The following is a 19,426-nucleotide window of genomic DNA, read 5'->3' on the forward strand; positions in this document are numbered from 1 at the left end:
AGCATGGCATGGCAGAACACGAGATGGCACAGCATGACTGTGCTGTGCAGTGAGGAGTGTGCTGCTGCCATCACATGGCAGCAAGGAAAAGGGTCGGGGACGGAGCCACCAGCATCACAGGGACAGCAGGGCAGAATGGGGGACACAGAGATATCCACACACAGTCCTGCACAGCAGGTATCTGTGCCCAGCTCAGCCTGGCCATAGTGCCACTGCCCCCAGGATATTGGCTGAGCCTGGCAGAGGCCTTTGCTGAGTGGTAGCTGGGGTGTCGGGATGCAGCTGAGTGTGGGGTCTGTGAGAGGCTCTCCCAGGGATGGAGGCTGGCATTAACCGAGCTAGGGGGTGTAGCAGGGCTGCCTTGGGCGAGTCCCTGCCCAGGTGGCTGCGCTGCTGTTTGCCTTCCCCTGGCTCCTAAGAGTCACTGTGGGACTGGGCTGTCCCCAGGGGGCTCCTGTGGCTCCCTCCCCATGAGGGCAGCTCGTGGGGGCTGCATCTGGAGGCTTCTCCATCCCCCCCATCCTTATCCCTCACATTCTGAGCATCCTGAAGTGTGACGCCCATAGCCCAGGGGTTGTTCAAGGGGTTTGGGATCTGTTCCCCAGCCTGTCCCACAGCCCAGGGGGGCTGCAGCCCCCACAAGCACCTGAGGGAGCAAGAAGGAGGCTGGCACCCAAGAGCAGGGGCCCTGCCAGCACAGGATTGTTAGGGGGGCTGCCCCATGGAGCAGCAGATGGGACTCAGCAATGCCAGGCTGGGGAACAGCCCCAACCCCCCAGGTGCAGAGAGGGATGTGATGGGCCCATCTCCTGGGGCGCCTGCAGCCCAGGCCTTCCCCACCCACCCTCTCCTCCAGGGCAGGGCACAGCCATGCTGGCAGGTATTCCCTGGGCAGAACTGGGACTGACTGTGGCTCTCCAGCCCTTCACCAGGCAGGAAGGGGGTCAGGAATGGATCCTGCCCTTCATGGGCACCAGGGCTACCTCCTCTCCCTCCCTCCTCATCCCACAGGTGCCCTCTACACCCATGGGCACCACCATCTCCAGGATGCAGGTAACACTGGGCAGCCTCAATGTACTTTAATAAACTCTGGGGTCCCAGGGCCAGCTATGGGCAGGGCTGGTGCCAGCCAAGGCAGCGCTCCTGGCTCAGCTTGGGGCACCAGGAGCCCCACTCACAGTGGGGTCAGCACATGTGGGGCCAGCACATGTGGGGCCATGCAGTCCCCAAAGCAGGTAACAGAGACGGGCCTCTCTGGAGGTGTCACATGCCCAGGCAGTGGTGTGGGGCTGTCAGAGCAGGGAGCCGCACTGCAGGGCGCTCACCCAGCACGAGTTGCTCCCCTGCCTCAGCCCAGGCCCGCACTCTTGCCAGTGACAGGGGCCAGTGCTGGGGATGGCCATCGCACCTCCCTGGTGTCAACACCGAGGGGACTGAGCACCACGCAGGTGAAGTTGGTGTGCAGGTGCTGGGTGTCGAAGGAGCTGAAGTGCAGGTCACGGTGCAGGGCCAACCCTGAGCCCTGCAGCTCCTCTCTGTGGACCCAGTGGGGACCAATCAGTGCCCACTCCAGGCTGGCAGACCCTGCCCCAACCAGGGCTGCCCCACTGTCACTGCCCCTCAGGACCCCTGTCCCCACACTCACTGCACTGTCCCCTCATGCACAGCACCGTCCGGGTGCAGGCTCTCCACGAAGGAGCCGTTCTCCAGCCAGTAGAGCAGCGTCAGCTCCGGCAGTCCACTCAATGCCTCGCATGACACGGTCACGCTCTCGCCTGCAGCCGGAAGGGGCCTGAAGGTCAGGGGGGCTGCAAGGCTCCCCAGTGCCCCCCAGGAACAGGCAGAGCCCCCCTCCCCAATAAAGGGAACATCCCCCCACCTCATCAGCACCCCAAAATCTTGACTGTGGGTGGAGGATTCACCTTGTGTCTGCTGGAGGCTGGCACAGGAGTTGACCCCCACTGCAGCCTCCCCACCCTTAGGCCCTGCCATGGCCGTGAGGGTCTCTCACCTGGGTGGGGGGGCTCTGCCGGCATCCGCAGGATGGTGATGCTGGGCGGTGGCAAGGCCATGGCACCTGGGGGAGCAGAGTGGGGTGAGGCGGGAGGTCAAGAAGTGACCCTGAGACCCCACATTTTTGTAGTGGGTGAGGGGGCATGGTCTCATAAAAGGACAGGGGCACTTCTTGTCCCCAGACCTTTGCACAGGCCTCTTGATGGGCATAGAGCCCAGGGCTGACCTTAGGCTCCCCGGCCCCCCAGTAACCCCCACTTACCTGTGCAGCGAGCGGCCAGGCCCCAGCAGAGCAGGAGGATCCAGGCGGGGGCTCCCAGGGGCCCTGCGGGCAAAAATGGAGCTCAGTGCTGGGCACACAGGGATGCTCCCCATGAGATTGGGGCGGTTGCCCCAGCATTCCCTGAGCCTGGGATGGTCCTGTCCTCTCAGCATCCTCCCAGCTGGCCATGGTCCCCCCAGCATCCTCCCCCCAGTACTCCCCAAGTGGAGGATCCCGTACCCTCGCATCCACCCAGCACCCCCCGAGTCTGGGATGCTCCCGTACCCCCCAGCATCCTCCTCCCCGGGTCCCTCAAGTCGCAGCTGGTGCTCCTCAAGGCTGTCTGCCCACCGCTCCGGTCCATACGGAGAGACCGTGGCTCAGACGGGGCGGCGGCGCTCCGGCCCGCGGCGCTTTATCAGGCGGCCGGGGAGGGGCGAAAGCCAGAGCCGTGACTCACCGGGAGCCGCCCTCGGCCCCGGCGACGTGGCGCAACGCCACCACACGGGGACCCGCACCTGGACGCTGATGTGTGTCGATGGGTCCTTTGCCGCCACGTCCCCAAGCCCCCAGAACGTGCCTAGTGTCCCAGCACTCCATGTCCCTGTGCTCTCTGTCCCCTGCACCTGGGGGTACACAACCCTCAGGCACTCCCATGACCGGCATCCCATGACCCTTCCCGCCCCTCCCCGCTCCACATCCCCCCCTGCCTCTGGGGGAGCATCCTTGGGCTCCCCAGGGATGTAGGAGTGGGGCCCAGCTGGGTCCCCCAATGTCCAGCACATAAGGGTGCCGGCTGAGTATCACAGGATTCTGAACATGCTGGTTTGCTCATCAGTGCTTTGGGATCAGGGCAAGGCAGGGTCTGCACAGAAGGAAGGTGGGTGAAGACCCCGGGAGACTGAATAAACAATGGCTGGGGGAGCCTGGGTGCTGGCCCCTGGGTGTCCCAGCTGGTGCAGGACAACAGCTTAGTAGATAGAAACCCCTAGGGCTTTAGTTCTTGGCTGTGGGAAGCCTGAGCAGGGGACTGGCTGTAGCAAGCCCTCTCCTGTGTCCCACAGCAGTGCCCCAGCCCCAGAGCCAGCCCTGTGACAGCAGATGTGGTTTCGACAATCCACTGGCTACAAAAACAGGGGCCAGCCCCTGCACCCCACTCCCCAGCAGTTGCAAAACCGGGAGCCAGTGCAGGCACAGCCATAGGGCAGAAGCAGCCACTTGAGTCACAGGCCCTGGCAAAGGCCTGGAAAAGTCCCTAGACTCCCAGTGAGTTTTGTTATCCCTGTTCCCAGCAGAGCAGGAAGGTGGGAGGAACAGCAGTGTGATCTTGGAGACCTGGCAAGCGTGATACATTCCCAGCCTCCTGCTGGGATGAGGCCAGAGGCTGCATCCTCCCCACAGCAACCATGGGTATCCAATGGGCAGTGATGAGCCAGAAGCAGCAGCCAGCTCCTCTGCCACCTCCCTGCTCCCACCAATACCAACCAACCAACCGAGCTCTGGATCCTACAGGGTGAAAGAGGTGGGCAGGAAATGCAGATAGGTGCTTGGTCATCGTCCACGCAATATCCTTCCCCCGGGACAGATGAAAGGAGGAACCATGGCCTTGCCCCGCAGCAAGGAAGACGATCAAGAAAAACCCAGGGCCGCGCCTCCGTTTCCAGGGCTCTTATTTCGGTGTTTGGCACAACACTGCAATGTGGTTTCACCCAAAATAAAACTCAGAGGGTGCAGAAGGGCGCTGGGGTTCCTGGGGGGAACACAGCACACACAGCACCCACAGCCATGCCACCACTGTGGCCATTTCCCAAATCCCCTGAGCCAGGAGCTGCCTTGTAGCCATCCACCAGACCCCAGTGCCCTCAGGGAATATGACTCAAGTCTTCACATGCCAAAATACCACCACTGGCCCTGGGATTGGGGAATTTGCCCCCACTCACTGCCAAAAAAAGAGCCCAAGGCCACTCACACCAGCAGGACTGTGGCATGGCTCCTACCAGCATGGCGAGGAGGATGTCATGGAGTAATGCTGGGGCAGGGAAACACCAGCACCAGCCCAACCTTCACTCCATCCCTTTTATTCCAGTGCCAAGAGCAATACCCAGTGAGGGCGAACCCGCGCCCTGGGGCAGGGGCACCCACTCTTGGCTGCTCTTGATGTACCATTACCATCACCCAACAGGGCACACAGAGGAACAGCACTGGCCCCACTCCATGCCTTGGCTGACCCCCCTGAGCAGTCGGGACACCACTGGCCTCCAGGGAGGAACACAGAAAATTTGGGAGCATATAAAAGGGTTCCCCAAGGCAGAGCCCATCATCAGCATGCCAGAGAGCAGCTTGTTTCCTCCTGGCACACCCATGGTGCCCAGAGCGGATGCAGCAGCCAGGGGTAGCCAGGTGACCTTCCATCCCTCTTTCAGGGCGCTGGGCTCCAGCCTCTCCTCCGCAGCCCCCATATCCCATCCTCGCTGCCAGCAAGGCTGCTCTGGGGTACCGGCGTTGGAGCCAGCAAAGCCTTGGCCCTTCTCCCCCTGGCCTCCCCTGGCAGAGTGGCAGGAAGGAGCTGGAGAACAGTCCCCAGCCCAAAGTTCAGCCCAGCAGGGCACTGCAAAGGGCTGGAGAGGGGCAGGGAAAGGGGACAAGCGTCTCTTTTTGGCTGCAATAGAAAGTTTTAAATATGCTCATTAAAATAACTGCTTTTTTAAAAAAATCCTCCCCTAGGCCCGGCAGGATGGGCCCCGATGTTGCTGTCCTCAGGGGTGACCAAGGTCCTGAGAGGTGACGGAGCAAAGCCAACATCCCTAGTGGCAATGTCCTCTCGTGGTTCCGCGGCTCCCCACCGCCTGCCCTTACTCCAGCCCCAGGATGTAGTTGATTCCCTGGACCAGTCCGATGATCACTGGCTGCCAGGCCACCAAGTAGCGCAGCCAGTCCAGCAGCTGCCCATACATGACGTGTGGCCTCTCCCAGCTGGGCAGGAAGGAGTTAAAGAGCCATGGGGAAATGAGTGAGAGGAACATGACCCACCTGGAAGCCACCCAAAGGTGCCCCAAAGCAGGGACAGAGAACACAGTGCCCAGGGAGGGATGGACAAGCACCCAGTGAGGGACGGACACGGGTCATCATGGAGGGATGGCTGTGGCCAGGCTTGCCTTGGGTTTTGCAGGGTCTCTGCCACAGCCACATGCTGCAGTGACCTACCCAGGGTGCCAGACAAGCCCCTCACCCCTCATGTGCTCTACCCATTGCTTCCCTTCCCAAAGTGCTGGCTCCCAGCAGGAGAAAGGATACGGATTACTGAACATCCTCTTGAGATCCACCTTCTCTTTGCAGTATGGACACGTCTGCTTCTTCCCGACAATGCACCAGCCCCGGATGCAGAATTCATGAAACCTGGGGAGTGGCATGTTAAGGGGAACTGGAAGAAGAGGGGGATACACGGCTCAGTGTGGAGGAAACCACCAAGCCCGAGGAAGTCCCCTCAGAGCCATGGAAACATCCCACCATGCGAGGAGGGTGCATTGAACAATCACAACCCTTTCCTAGAAGGTGCAGCAGCTTCCAGGGACAGCAAAAAGAGCTCATGGGGCAGCAGGACGGGGCCAGGGTGGCAGCATGAAGGCCCTGACCAGTGCATTGGCAGCAGGGAGATTGAAACTCTTCAGTGATGGTGCCCAAGCACTAGGAAGGTTTGGACAGCTTGGGAGAGATCTGTGAACTGCAAGCATTTTGGAAGCCTTCTTCAAAGGCTTCTTGGGGGATTAACATTTATGGAACTTCTCTGTAAGTAAGGGTCTGACTTACAGGTGCCTGCTGTACTCTGTCACAAGGATTTCCACAACTTGAGCACAGCCTGGAGAAGTTACAGGAAGACATCAGGTGGCTGCAGCTGACTCTGCCATGTACAGGGGTATTGCTGAGCAAATAAACTTTCCCCAGAATATCTCTGCTGCTCAAACCATGGAAGAATGCCAGGGAGCAGCAACAGGAGTCACTCCCTTGTCAGCCCTGGAGCCATTGATACAGGAGTGCCCAGCCAGCCCTCACCCCTGAGGACCACCAAGGAGCACTGACCAGCTCCTCTGGCAGCCACACCACCCCAAGCTGCTGCAGTCCCAGGCCCTTGCACAGGGTCAGCCATATATCTCACCAACAGTTCCCAAGAGTTAAATTTAGGCCCTGAGTTTTGCCTAAAAACAGCATGACCTTTGCTCAGGCCCAGTTTGGAAACCACCTTGCAGGCAGTAATGCACAGAGTGCCAGAGGAATCCCATCTCCACACTGAATCATCATGGGGAAAAAACCCTGACCCGCCACCCCAGCTGGGGCTGAGCACCAACCAGGACTTCCACTTTCAAAACTCACTTCACATCAATCAGCTGACAGGAAGGGCTGAGTGACTCCAGCTTGCTGGAAACCCTGGAGGAGTTCTGGAGAAGGAGGAATCTGCTGGGCTGTGGCCAGAGCAGGTAGTGACCAGCAGTGCTGGACCAGGGGGCTGCTTTCAGAGGGGGGCCAGCAGTGTTTCCCCACAATTCTTCCTTATGGACACTCAGGACCCACTGCAATGGGTCTCTGATAAGGGGCCAGTGTGGCACGGAGCAGGGATGCCTCATGTCCCAACCTCACACCATAATTTCCCCCTGAACATTTGCTGGGCACTGCCAGGCAGATGGGTCACAGCGGATTTATCAAAAGCAGGAAGAAACTGAGGTGCAGCTCCATGGCTGCGCAGAGGTAGCTGAGGAGGAGAAGGAAGAGGAAAAAACCACTTGTGAGTGGTGACAAAGTAATTTCAGGGGAACTTCTTCCCACGCCAAGTCAGTGATGACACAGACACAGATCACATGCAAATTCAGCCAGACAGCCCCAAGTCCCAGAACAGGTATTTCTTCACCCAGTGCGGGAGAAGCCATGGGACAGGAGCTCCCTGCTGCCCATCCCAGCACGGGGCCAGTGAGGCAGGGGGCTGGCACCTGCAGAGAAGGATACACGTGGTTGCAGGAGAGGCGGTAGGTGTTCTCAATGATCCCCTCCTCATTGACATCCACGAAGATCTGCTGGCCACAGACGGCACAGACGCTGTCGGAGAGGTGCTTGGTGGGCATCCCTGAGGCGCTGTAGAACTGAGCGAGGGCAGAGCAGAGGGAGAGCGGTGACAGTGGCAGGGCACATGTCCCGCGCCCGCAGTGGCACAGCTAAGCTCTAAGGAGGGCTGGGGTCAGCGCCCCAGGAGTCCAGCCTTGGCCTTTGGGGCTTAAAAACCTTGTTACAGGTCCGGCTGCAGGAAACAACTACAACAGGACAGCTGCTCAGTGATGCAGTGGCCTATCACACCCCAGCCCCATGCACCCCCTCTGCATGTTATGGGGCCACCCCTCTTTGCTCCCCAACAGCCAGGTGGGTTTTCAGCTGCCTGCCAGGGCTGTGCACCCAGGGCAGAGACTGGGGGAGAGCAGGACAAGCTGGAGGTCACAGCTTTGACCCAAAATGACAACCTTGGGCTGTCAGATACAGCCCCCACCTCTGGCCCTGCAGGTCCCTGACACTCCTTCAGCAAAGCGCAGAGCAGCCACCCCCCTCCATTTCCAGCCTGATGGCTCAGCACAGGCCTGACACAACACGCAGGGTGCAGGCACAAAACCAGGTCCCACACACTCCAGCTGCAAGGGATCCCTCAGGATCATTGAGTCAAACTCCCTGCTCCACTGCACTGCCTAAAACTAAACCATATGACTAAGAGACTCCTTGAACTCTGGCAGACTTGGTGACATGATCATGTCCCTGGGGAGCCTGTTCCCTCTGGGTAAAGAACCTTTACCCCATGTCCACTTCACTCCACTTCCTCATGTCTTACTGCTGGACAACCACCTCCCCTGGCCAAACAGTGATGCTGTGCCTGATGCACCCCAGGACACAGTTGGCCCCTTTTAGCTGCCAGGACACAATACTGACTCATATTCAACTTGCTGTCAACCCAAACTCACAGGACTCTCTCCGGACTCTTGTTCCTTTATTTGTACCTATAACCAGGATTACACCACCCCAGGTGGAGAATCTGGCACTTGCCCCTGTTAAATTTCACACAGCTGGTGCTTGCTCAGCTCTTGTCTGTCCAACTATCTCCGAAGAGGTCACAGCTCCTCCTGATTTAGTATCATCAGGAAAACATGCCTCTAACAGAGCCCTGGCACAGCTTTGCTCTGAGCATCCAACAAGAGCCCTGGGGATCTAAGAGAGACCCAAGCTGTGCCAAGGTGTCCTAGTGTGGCAGAACAGGGGCTGAATCAGAACCTCAAGGAGGAGCAGCAGCAGAAAGCTCAGAAAGGAGGAAGAGGAGGAGGAAACACTAAGTCCAAGACCCTAAACAGCTGCTGAAAAGAAGAAACATGACCTACTCCACTGGTGTCCTAGGTCATGTACTTTTAGTGGAGTGGGTTATTTTGATACCAGGTGAGCGGGCTACAGAATTTAGGCCACCGCATCCTCTGTCCACAGGGACAGCAAAAGTTGTAGCCAGGTACAACAAAGGAAGCCCACAGTGTGAATCCTTCCCTGGTGGCTGCAGGTCACAAGTTAATGCAAGCACAGTGTGGTCCCAGAAATGGGAGTGTTCACTGGCACTGGAGATTTTAAAGGCCCAGGAAAAGAAATACTTGCCAGTTTAGCAGGGCTAAACAGATCATTCCACTTCTCCATAGAATCAGAGAATGGCTTGGGTTGGAAGGGACCTTGAAGATCACCCAGTTCCAACCTCCTGCCATGGAATTCCACTAATCCAGGTTGTTCCAAACCCCATCCAATCTGGCCTTGAACACTTCCAGGGATGGAGCAGCCACAGCTTCTCTGGGGAATCTGTGCTGGTGTCTCACCACCCTCACAGGGAGGAACTTCTCGTCCTTCCGGGGATGATGGGACCCTGCAGAGGCTTCACTCTTCAGGAAGGGTCTCAGAGCAACTCTTGTTACATTAGATCCAGGGACCCTTCCTTGAGAGGGGAATTCCCATTTGAGGGAAGCCAAAGCTGCTGCTGAGACCAACATGTTTCAGGCCCCCTGACATGGGGCCCAACTCTGGCCTGGGGGACAGTCCATCGTGAACTCACCCCGATGGTTGAGGCCATGTAATCCGCACACATTTCAGCAAAGTCCCGTTCCAGCACTCCGTAGTACAGACCATAGAAGAGGAGGGAGATGCCGAAGTCCATCGCATCTTCTGGTTTGATTCTACAACAGAAAAACCATCAACAGATTTTTTTTTTGAGGGCAAAGCCACTCTAATCATATTCCAGAGAATGTATTACTCCAGAGAAGTAGTCGACCTCTCTAACCATGAAGCTGGTTTGGGCTAGAGTCCTCTGCCACTACCCACTAGCTGGCTGCTTCTTGCAGGTTCCTCTTCATCAGTATAGCAGAGAAAATGCCACTGCTGCCCTCAGGCTGGACACCACAGAGCTGGGGGAGCTGCCAACAAGTGAGCTGGAAGGAGGGCTCTCCAGAAATCTGGACCAGTTCAGGTACCAGCACCTGACCTCTGATCCTCCCAGGAGTGAAAGAACACCCCAGTAGTCTCTTTGGCCCCATTAATCAGATTGCCAAGTAAATTGTTTTTCCAAAGTAATAGCCAAAAGTGTGTTCCACCCCATCGCCCCAGCAGGGGGAGCTGAAAGATTCACTCACCTGAATAATAAGTTAAGACCAAAAAGCGTAAACATGACAGCCATATACCCCACGATCCCAGTAGCATAGCTGATCTTGTATATTAGTAGAAACCATTTATAAACCAGCCTGGAAAGAATTAAAACAAAGAATTTAATGACTTCATTTGTTCCTGAATGAAAGTGTTTTATTTATTCAAGAGTTTTATTTTTCACACCTGTACAGTTTTTGCAGACACTTCACCTACCCCTACACACAGGCAAGAGCTTTACATTGCTAATTCAACCTGTCATGGGCTGCTCACAGTCTTGACTTCCAAACTAGAAACCTCATGATCTTCAAAGGCCATAAAGAAGCATGCTGCATGCTGGGAATGCCTTGGGTGAGGATACCAGGCCACGTGGAATCCACCTTTCCACCCCCCACCCAGGTATCAGGTACAGTGGGCTGGCTGCCAGCAGCCAGTTAAGTGCTTCACACCCTTTCACATGCGCAGGGCTCTCACACTCCCAGGGTGCAAAGCTTAACACACATCTGTGGCAGGGAAACTGGAAAGAGCTCCTTGTAATGGTTACCCTGGGGCTGAGGAGCTTCCTCAGGAACAGCAGACGAACCTGGGTGTTGTCTGTACCAGAGGCTTTCGAGTTGCCCGGAAGGTGACAAAAGCTGTGACTGCTGAGAAGAGCACCCAGATCACCAGGAACCGCCACCAGTTCAGCTTGATAGTGAAATACAGAGGCACTACCCACATCTGGAAGAGGGTCACCATCTGCAGAACAGAGGAAAGGCATTTGGAGCTAGTTCTCTGCTCCTCAGACATCAGAAATACCCTGTCAGTCATGGCAGCCATTCTCCTGCCTGCATCAAATGGCCCTGAATTGCACCAGGAACCTGGGGAGGTTTGACCTGTGGCACCTAGAGAAGAGCTCAAAGCTCAGCTGAGGGCATGAGTCACATACAGAGCAACTGAAGGGAGCTGGGGAGGCTCAGCCTGGAGAAAAGGAAGCTCAGGGAGGACCTTCCTGCTCTCTGCATCTACCTTGAAAGAGGTTACAGCCAAGTGGGGCTCGGTCTGTGCTCTCAAGTAATAAGACATTAGGAAAAGGCCTCAAGTTTTGCTAGAGAAGGTTAAGGTTGGATACTGGGAACATTTCTTCCTAGAAAGGGTGGTGAAACCCTGGCACAGTCTGCCTGGGACAGTGATGGAGTCACCATCCCTGGAGGGATTTAAAAGCTGTGTGGATGTGGCACCTGGGGACATGATATAGTGCAGGGCTTGGCAGTGCTGGAGGAACAGTTGGACTCAGTGATGCCAGAGGGCTTTTCCAACCCAAACAGTTCCATGATTTTGTGAGGGAGTCAGAGGCAGCAGCCACATGATTTTTGGTAGCAAAGGGTACAGCTGGCAGGAGAACACAGAGGAATCATCTCCAGAGAAATATATGGGAGATGATCCACACAGCTAGTTGTTGTAAGGCAGCTACATAAACCTTTGCCTTCCCAGGGTCCCAACGCTACAACCACAGACACCTCAGACAGGTATTACCCAAGGCAAGAAGGTTTTGGCTCGCCTCTGCACTACAGCCTATTCCCAAAAGGATCTACAGCTGTGCAGCTGAGCTCCCACAGTGCTGCTGGAGGGAAACAGGCAAACAAGTTTGGTTTAAAGTTCACAGGACTACAGATACTACCTGGAAACATTAAATACAATATTATTATCACTATTATTATGACAAGGAAGTCAGAGTGAAGTTGCTTCAGCTAACTAACAGACCCAGACAAGCTGGTGGCATCAACAAGTGGCAGGTCTGCTCAGCCGAGTGCTGCAGGAACCATCAAACCCAGGCTGCAAGCAGCAAGAAGCCCCCATTGCTTCCAAGGAAGTACCCACAAAATGCAGTTTCCCTCAGGACAACCCCCAGGATCTGCTTGTCCATCCCTGATGTCAAAGCACTACGTCACACCGAGTTATTGGCATCACTTCCAACAGAAACCTGAGGCCTTCAGGTTCATCCATCCTCATCCCTAGCTAGAATCCCCCACATGCTGGGAGAAACAAGAGAATGCTGGGAAAGCAAGGGAATCACAACACCAGACAACACAAAAACCAGGAACACTTTTCTCATCAGCAAAAGGAGGGCATCGCTCTACACTTGCATCCAGTGTCGGAGGCAGAACGGCTGTGGGGGTAACTTACATTGTAGGAGCGAGGGTGCCGCTGCTTCCACTGAACCAGGAGGAGCTGTGCCACCACAAGCGTGGCGATGAGGATGAGGACCATTTCGGCGTGCATCGCCTCGTGCCCACGGTGCTTGGCATGCATCCGTACATGCTCCACCCTGCAACGACCAGGAAAAGGCGGCTGAAGAGCACGCTGGCACAGACTGCATGCTGGGGGATAAACGCCTCAGGAGAGCCAGAAAAAACAGATGGAAAACCAACACTAAGAAGAATTGTAGCTGTGAATAATCCAGACGAGAAGGGACAAAAGGCTGCTCTGGTACCAGCTCATTTCTACACTGTGAAAGCCAAGAACAACACTTTGCCCATCTGAGCAAGAAGGAGGTGGAGAACTCCCACTGATGCACCTGGACTAATGAACATGGAGTGCACAGTCGACATAACTCACAGTCCCAGAACGGGCAACGTTAGAAGGGACCACCAGCAAGGTCATCTCTTTCAACCATCCTGATCAAGCAGCGGCTTTTTAGAGCACATTGCAACTGTTTGACCCAGAGTGTGTGCTAATTCTCAATACCAAACCCTCAGCCCAGTTTTGGGACCACTAACACTGTTCTCTCTCCTGTCCAACAAGGGAAAGGCTGGAAGGGTCAGGGTGGTGAGTGGGGGGAACAGCTGACACGTGGCAAAATCCCCAAACCCCAGCAAATTGCTTCTCTCCACCCTGAGCATGCTGGAACAAGTGATTTCCAGACTGATACTTGCCAGACACCTGGGGTTTCTTTGCCCAGCCTTGTGCTGTTTGACCAAAAAACAAGGTGGAATTAAGAGCTGTGACATCCTTATGTCTTGGTCTCCAGGTGATAATACTGTTCAAGAAATTAGAGGAAAAAACATCCAAACCCAACAAATATGCCAAATTCACTGATTTTAAGTCATTCTCTAGAAACTAATACAGAATCACAAAATCAGGTTGGAAGGCACCACAGTCAGTCATCTGGTCCAACCTCCCTGCTCAGGCAGGATCATCCTAGAGCACATAGCACAGGATCGCATCCAGGTGGTTCTGGAATATCCCCAGTGAGGGAGACTCCACACCCTTTCTGAGCAATCTGTTCTAGTGCTCAGTCACTGCACAGATAAGAAGTTCTTCCTCATGTTCAGAAGGAACTTCCTGGGCATCAGTTTCTGCCTGTTGCCTCTTGCCCCATTGCTGGGCACCACTGAGCAGAGCCTGGTCCATACTCTGATCCCTCCCTGTCGCTGACAGACATGGATGAGGGCCCTCTCAGTCGTCTCTTCTTGAGGCTGAACAGGCCCAGCTCCCTCAGCCTTTGTTTGTAAGAGAGATGCTCCAGTCCCCTCATCACGTCTGTAACCTCTGCTGGACCTGCTCCAGGACCTCCATGTCCCTCTTGTCCTGAGGAGCTCAGAACTGGACACAGCACTTCAGAAGAGCCTCACCAGGGCTGAGCAGTGGAGCAGGATTACCTCCCTTGACCTGCTGGCAATGCTCTATCCAATGCACCCCAGGATCCCATTGGCCTCCTTGGGCTCCAGGGCACTGCTGGCTCAGGGACAGTTTGTTCTCCACCAGGACCCCGAGACCCTTCTCCGTGGAGCTGCTCCAGCAACTTGGCCCCCAGCCTGTGATGGTGCAATACTGAGAGTCCAGCCTCACTGTGATTTTCAATAAGCATCTAGATTAAATTGGTTTGGCTAAGGGAAAAAGAGGAATTTTTCAGCCCCCTTACTATAAGACAGACATTGGAGGACTGGAGGGTGTCCAGAGAAGGACGAAAGAGCTGGAGAAGGGTCAAGAGCACAAGTCTGGTGAAGAGTTGGCTGAGGGAGCTGGGGGGGCTCAGCATGGACAAAAGGAAGCTTGGGGGGAATCTTCTTGCTCTCTAGAACTCCCTGACAGGAGGGTGGAGCCAGGTGGGGGTTGGGATCTTCTTCTAGGTAACAAGTGACAAGACAAGAGAAAATAGCCTCGGGTTGTGCCAGGGGAGGTTTAGGATGGATATTGGGAAAATTTCTACACAGAAAGGGCTGTCCAGCCCAGGCACAGGCTGCCCAGGGCAGTGGTGGAGTCCCCATCCCAGGAGGGATTTAACAGACATGTAGATGTGGCACCTGGCAAAATGGTTTAGTGGTGGCCTCAGCAGTGATGGGGGAACAGTTGGACTCAATAATCTCAGAGGGCTTTTCCAACCTAAACTATTCTGTGATTCTATATTTAGCAGGACTTTAAAATAAAAAAACATTAACATTGCCTTTTAAGACAGTTCATACTTCCTCCCCAAAAAAATTCTGACCCTTTCCTGCCCCACTGTGAACACATGCTGGGCTGCTGGTAGCTCTGGTCAGTAGCAGGAGCTCAGTTGAGCTGTATGCTCCAAATCAGTTCCCAAAACACTCACCTCCATCTCTCCTCTGGGGACAAGTGTGAAAGATCAACCTAGGGAGAAAAAAAAAAAACACCCATGAAATCAGCTGCTGGGAAACACTGGATTCAGATGCTTTCAATAACAAACCTCAACATGCCCACAGTGCCGGCACCGCCCAGAGTTGTCCTTCACCTTCCCAGGCAGAGTGGGAAGAGCAGAGACTCTCCCTGCTCCTCCACCACTTACACTCCCATATTTTATGGGAGCCGAGGCTCTGTCCACCATCCCATGCCACCAGAACCAGAGAACTGGCTTAAATCCCACATTCACAACCCAGCCAGGCGTCTCAGGGCACAGAGTGGTGATCCCAGTGCAGCCAATGCTCCCACCAGTGGTAGGAGTCCAAAATCCCAGTAGGCTGCAGGACAGGGGACAGTATGTCACACACCAGTAACAAGCCAGTGCCAAAAAGATTTCAAAATCACAGAAAAATAAAGATTTAGGCCTTGGTTTTCTGAGATAGCTGGAAATTCCTCCCAAACATTACAGACAGGAGCTACCAAGAAAGAGCAAGGGGAGCTGCTGTCATTAGTGAGGATTGACAATGGATACCTGTATCCCATCTTCTCCCGGAAGACTCACAAAAAGTGTGAATACTCTCACTTTTGGACAGTGGAGGAATAAGGGAAGCTTCAACACTGCATTTCTGCTTTCACTTGGAGTTTTATATAGAACCATAGAATCACAGAATGGTTTGGGTTGGAGAGATCTTAAAGCACATCTTACTCCAACCTTCCTGCCATGGGGACACCTCCACTAGACCAGGTTGCTCCAAGCACCGTCCAATCTGCCCTTGAACACCTCCAGGGATGGGGATTTCACAGCTTCTCTGGGCAAAACCTTCCCTCGATATCTTCACCTAACTGCTGAGGAGCCTCCAGCACCAGTCATGTCCCCACAGGGGCTCACTGACTGGGCAGCACACCCTGACACACGGCACTAGGGAGGGAATCCCGCAGCTCTTCCCATCACCTTTTCTTGGTGAGACACAAACTCAGATTAAACCAAGAGCAGTTCATCTGAGCTGGGAACGTACACATGGAGTTTAAAAATCCTCACAGTGCTGAAGACACTCCAGCATTGCTGAGGTGTTGGAGATGAAGGTTGGAAACAAGCCATAGCAGGGACTGTTATCACTCTTTCCTACACACACCAGAGCTGTGTACACAGGAGCGAGCTCCACCTCACCCCACTGGGTACAGGGCCACAGGCTTGGCTTCAACCTTTCTACGAGGGCTCTCCCCAGGCTGGTGCAGCAGTCAGTCACCTCACCTGCCTGGTCACCACCACCAGCACACAGGTGTCTCCCAGGCAGCAGCTCCGATCACAGCCAGGCTCAGCTGAGGATGCACAGCTGTCTTGCTTCCTCTGTGGCACCTAATTATAGCTCAGGGTGAAGAGATAGGGAAAAACACAAGGCAGCAATCTGTCTGCCCAATGCGGAACATCTGCTGAGCTTCACCCCAGAGCAACACCTGTGAGAAATTCAGCCCTTGAGAATCAAGTCCTGAAGAAACACTTCAGGAGTTAGATGGAAAATCTAGAGCTATGAAAATCCTTGTTGGACCTCTCTGGCTTGCGTCCGAAGCCATGGGAAGGTGGTAACAACCTGACACCAAGAAGGGTGTTTATATCAACCAAATTCCCCAAGCACCTCTGTTCCTAAAGCAGCCACGTCCAGATCCACCAGTTCAGTAGCCGTGATGTAATTTGGAGCAAGTACTGCTCCAAATAAACAAGAAAAAAGGAAATTTTAGAACGTTCGCTAGTCACTGCACACAGGAGAAGCTGAGAAACCCTGAGTGCTTGTTGGCTCCAGCACAGGTCAACCCCTCTGCGAGCTCTGGGAGTCACCCAGGTGCTCCTGCTGCCTCCCCCCAGGAGATCCCCACTCCTCCCAGGCTCTGCCCCAACCCTTGCTGAATGAAGATGTTTGACAAGCACCTTCCAACCACAGCGAGTATTTTCATTCCTATATAGTGGCTCAGCTCACTTCTCTGTACCACACCAGCAGCCACTCCACAACCACAGGGTTGGTCCCATCTTAGAGACTGGGACATTTACCAGCCTCTTTCCTTTGGCATCTTCCCTGAATCTCCAAATTCTTCCAACAAATTAACTCAAGCTGCCTCAGCCCCAAACCCTGTGGAAATCCTGCTGGCATTGCTCAGAGAGAGCTTCTTCCGAGCTGTGCTCCCAAGCCAACCAGGGATCCATTGGACACAATTTTCTCTCAATTACCTAGGACTGAGCTTCACCAGATTCCCCAGAGCTCAAAGCTCCTGAAATAACTTTATTAAGAGGGGGGCCAGGATGTGACAGAAGGGATGTTGGGAGGGATCTGATGACTGTCAGACCGGATTTGGCAGAGCAGCCACCCTGAATCAGACCTTCCAGTTAACCCCTCCTTGATCTGCACACTCTCTTAACACAGAAGTTTTGGGTTGGGGCTAAAAATGCACAGCAATGGTAAAGGAAGCACCTGCTCTTGCTAGCAAGCATTCATTCCACTTCTAGGTTGGGGTTGTCTTATTTTAACATGCAGGTTTTGGGTCTTTTATGGGTTTTGGGTCTCTTTCTAACCCCAACAGCTAGGTAAAAGAACCTCTACTCCTAAGTCTCCCTTTACCAAGAGGGCTTTGACAAGAACAATTAGGTGACTGAAGCAGCTGAAGATCAGCTCCACCAGGTGTTGAGCACTAGCCCACTCCTGTTCCAGCACCCTCCAGCTGCCACACCAACACAGAACCCAGTGTGCAACCAACTACAGCTCTTAGACTAACTTTTTGTTTAAAAAAAGTAATTAAGAACAATTTGTCTGTTCCCTGTCTCCTCTGTGACTCATGATTCTCTCAAAAACCTCAGCCTCCTCTGGGTGATGACTAGGAGAAACTGGATATCTAGGACTAAAGTCTAATCCTCTCCTTGGATGTGGTATCACGGCCTTTGGAAGAACCTTGTGCCACTCCCCAGTTTTCTGCAGGGGCTGATGTCCCAAAGCCTCCACAAATCTGTGATCCCCACCACTGGGACAGTCAAGGAATAATCCCCTCTAAAAAACACAAAGGCTGTTGATATGGATACCACCAAAGCTGGAGCCACACATTCCTCACAGCCCAGGGAGCTGAGAGGATCTCTGGGCAAACATACATGCCACTGTGAGCTGGCTGTAATCTACTTATGCTCTAAATCTCCAAAGGAGGAAAGAAGAATGCCTTAAGGATAGAGAATAACCAGCTGCTGATTTCAGTTCAAAGCTCCAGAGCAACTGACAGCCCTGATCTCACCTTTCCCATAGCCCCAACCTCAAACTTTGTCTCCCAGCACCTACCAGGAATAACCTAAAATAAGGGGAAGATAATTCTCCACAGCATTGTAAGTTCAACCAAGGCAGGTTGGGAAGAGGCACTTTCTTTAGTGAAAGTCTGAAGAAATTTTAGAATCTCAATTTTGCATTTTTTCTACTCATAAGACAGTGCAGGAATATGGAGCAGGGAGCAGAAATGTCCCAACTGATCAAACATTTGGATAATTGGGAATGAAACCTTTCCTCCCCATAGGCAGAGCCAGAGCCACGGGACACTCAGCTTTATTCCACTGGAATGTTAAGCTGCTTTTAGGTTCCCACCATGAATGGCTCATCAGCGACCTGCTCTGCCCAAAGAGCTGCCAAGACCTCAGGACAACACAAGCAGATGGGTTTTGTACCAACAATTTGTGGAATCACAGGGATAAGCACAGTCCTATATACACCTCCTCATGACGCCCTCTCTGTCAGCCCCTGATGGAATAAAAAATGGGAATTTCACTTCTGAGGATCAGAGATTTGGATCTTCCACATTTTTACATACAAAGTCACCAACGAGTATCTTAAAATATAACCAATAGCAACTCAAGAGTGACTGATCTGTGGTTTAAGCCTCCCATCACCCCACTGCACCCACTCTCCGGCAGCAACACAGGGCACAGAGCTCAGCTCCCACAGCTCAGCCATACACCAGAGAATCTCCACAGCTTGGCCCTGACAGGAATCTTCTCCAAAACAACCATCAGCATCTGAGAATTTTTAAGCCACACCATCAATTCTTGAGGAAAAGCACAAAAAAATACCTGACTGTACCAGCTAAGTGACTTATGCCCCCTGTGCTGCTGCTCCCACAGTGCAGACAGGATGGAGCCAGGTTCTCCTGGTTCTCTACAAGTGGAAGAAAAACTCCCAAGCATGAGGCACAGGGGACGGTGAAGAGCCCGGGACAGCAGTGCCGGAAAGCGGCACGCACACTGTGGCAGACGCACCCACCCTGATTCCAATTCCATCTTCCCAAACAGATTTTTTTTTTAACAGTTTTGTAGTTTTTCATCCCCAGGAACGTTTAAAAGCCAGCACGGGAAAAACAGCTGAACTTCCATCCCTGCCCTCCCAACCCCCACTGTCCCCTCCCCCATGGGCCCTCCGAAGCTCCCAGTGCCACGCTTCCCCGGGACCCCCAATGTCCTCCTACACCAAGGATCTCCCCCAGCCCTAACACTCCCCACACCTACTTGCCCCAAAGCCCTACAAGCTCAGAGTGACCCAGAGCCGCCGCCGTCCCATTCCAAGGACCCTCAGAGCTCCTCAGTGCTCACCCCAACCCTGCTCCCCCAAACCCCGCGTCCCCTAGGCCCCGCGTCCGCTGCGGCTCCCCTCCACAGAGGGCCCCACAGCACCGAAGCTCCCCGCCCCCGCCTCCCCTGCCCTACCCGGTTCCCCCTAGCCTGGCCCCCACCGGCCCCGGCCCCAGCCCCCGCACCTCCTCCACCTCACGCTCAACGGGGCCGCCAACCTCCACCTCCAGCACGGCCGCCATCTTGCCCCGCCC

The 19,426-nt window shown here is 54.4% G+C and overlaps 2 protein-coding genes across 4 annotated transcripts; both read right to left on the reverse strand.

Annotated features, from left to right (window-relative positions):
• Positions 1 to 1,057: 1,057 nt before the first annotated feature.
• On the reverse strand, positions 1,058 to 2,700 carry IL18BP (interleukin 18 binding protein). The gene is made up of 5 exons (XM_069023494.1): positions 2,561 to 2,700; positions 2,276 to 2,338; positions 2,012 to 2,077; positions 1,646 to 1,775; positions 1,058 to 1,535 (listed from the first exon to the last, which is right to left on the reverse strand). The coding sequence occupies exons 1-5, from the start codon at positions 2,637 to 2,639 to the stop codon at positions 1,349 to 1,351; spliced, it is 525 nt and encodes a 174-aa protein (XP_068879595.1). The 5' UTR covers positions 2,640 to 2,700; the 3' UTR covers positions 1,058 to 1,348.
• A 1,228-nt stretch (positions 2,701 to 3,928) lies between these two features.
• Positions 3,929 to 19,426, reverse strand: RNF121 (ring finger protein 121). 3 transcript variants are annotated; one of them, XM_069023723.1, is made up of 9 exons: positions 19,358 to 19,426; positions 14,541 to 14,578; positions 12,134 to 12,275; positions 10,551 to 10,705; positions 9,958 to 10,065; positions 9,384 to 9,504; positions 7,271 to 7,404; positions 5,573 to 5,671; positions 3,929 to 5,262 (listed from the first exon to the last, which is right to left on the reverse strand). In XM_069023723.1, the coding sequence occupies exons 1-9, from the start codon at positions 19,412 to 19,414 to the stop codon at positions 5,175 to 5,177; spliced, it is 942 nt and encodes a 313-aa protein (XP_068879824.1). In that variant the 5' UTR covers positions 19,415 to 19,426; the 3' UTR covers positions 3,929 to 5,174. The 3 variants fall into 3 exon arrangements, with proteins under 3 accessions (XP_068879824.1, XP_068879805.1, XP_068879815.1); XM_069023704.1 differs by having other exon boundaries at positions 3,929 to 5,248; positions 5,570 to 5,671; XM_069023714.1 differs by having other exon boundaries at positions 3,929 to 5,248; positions 5,570 to 5,671; positions 19,367 to 19,420.

The sequence above is a fragment of the Aphelocoma coerulescens genome, chromosome 1, assembly GCF_041296385.1.
Source record: "Aphelocoma coerulescens isolate FSJ_1873_10779 chromosome 1, UR_Acoe_1.0, whole genome shotgun sequence".
NCBI classification, from domain to species: domain Eukaryota; kingdom Metazoa; phylum Chordata; class Aves; order Passeriformes; family Corvidae; genus Aphelocoma; species Aphelocoma coerulescens.

Excerpts from the sequence above, each read along its gene's own strand:
- IL18BP (XM_069023494.1), bottom strand. The coding sequence starts at position 2,639 with ATGGACCGGAGCGGTGGGCAGACAGCCTTGAGGAGCACCAGCTGCGAC. Across the intron at positions 1,776-2,011 it reads GGCAGAGCCCCCCCACCCAG|GCGAGAGCGTGACCGTGTCA; the intron begins GTGAGAGACCCT and ends TTCCGGCTGCAG. Across the intron at positions 1,536-1,645 it reads GTGCATGAGGGGACAGTGCA|AGAGGAGCTGCAGGGCTCAG; the intron begins GTGAGTGTGGGG and ends CTGGGTCCACAG.
- RNF121 (XM_069023704.1), bottom strand. The coding sequence starts at position 19,414 with ATGGCGGCCGTGCTGGAGGTGGAGGTTGGCGGCCCCGTTGAGCGTGAG. Across the intron at positions 10,706-12,133 it reads GGCACCCTCGCTCCTACAAT|ATGGTGACCCTCTTCCAGAT; the intron begins GTAAGTTACCCC and ends TCTGTTCTGCAG. Across the intron at positions 7,405-9,383 it reads ACATGGCCTCAACCATCGGG|TTCTACAGCGCCTCAGGGAT; the intron begins GTGAGTTCACGA and ends GCCCTCGCTCAG.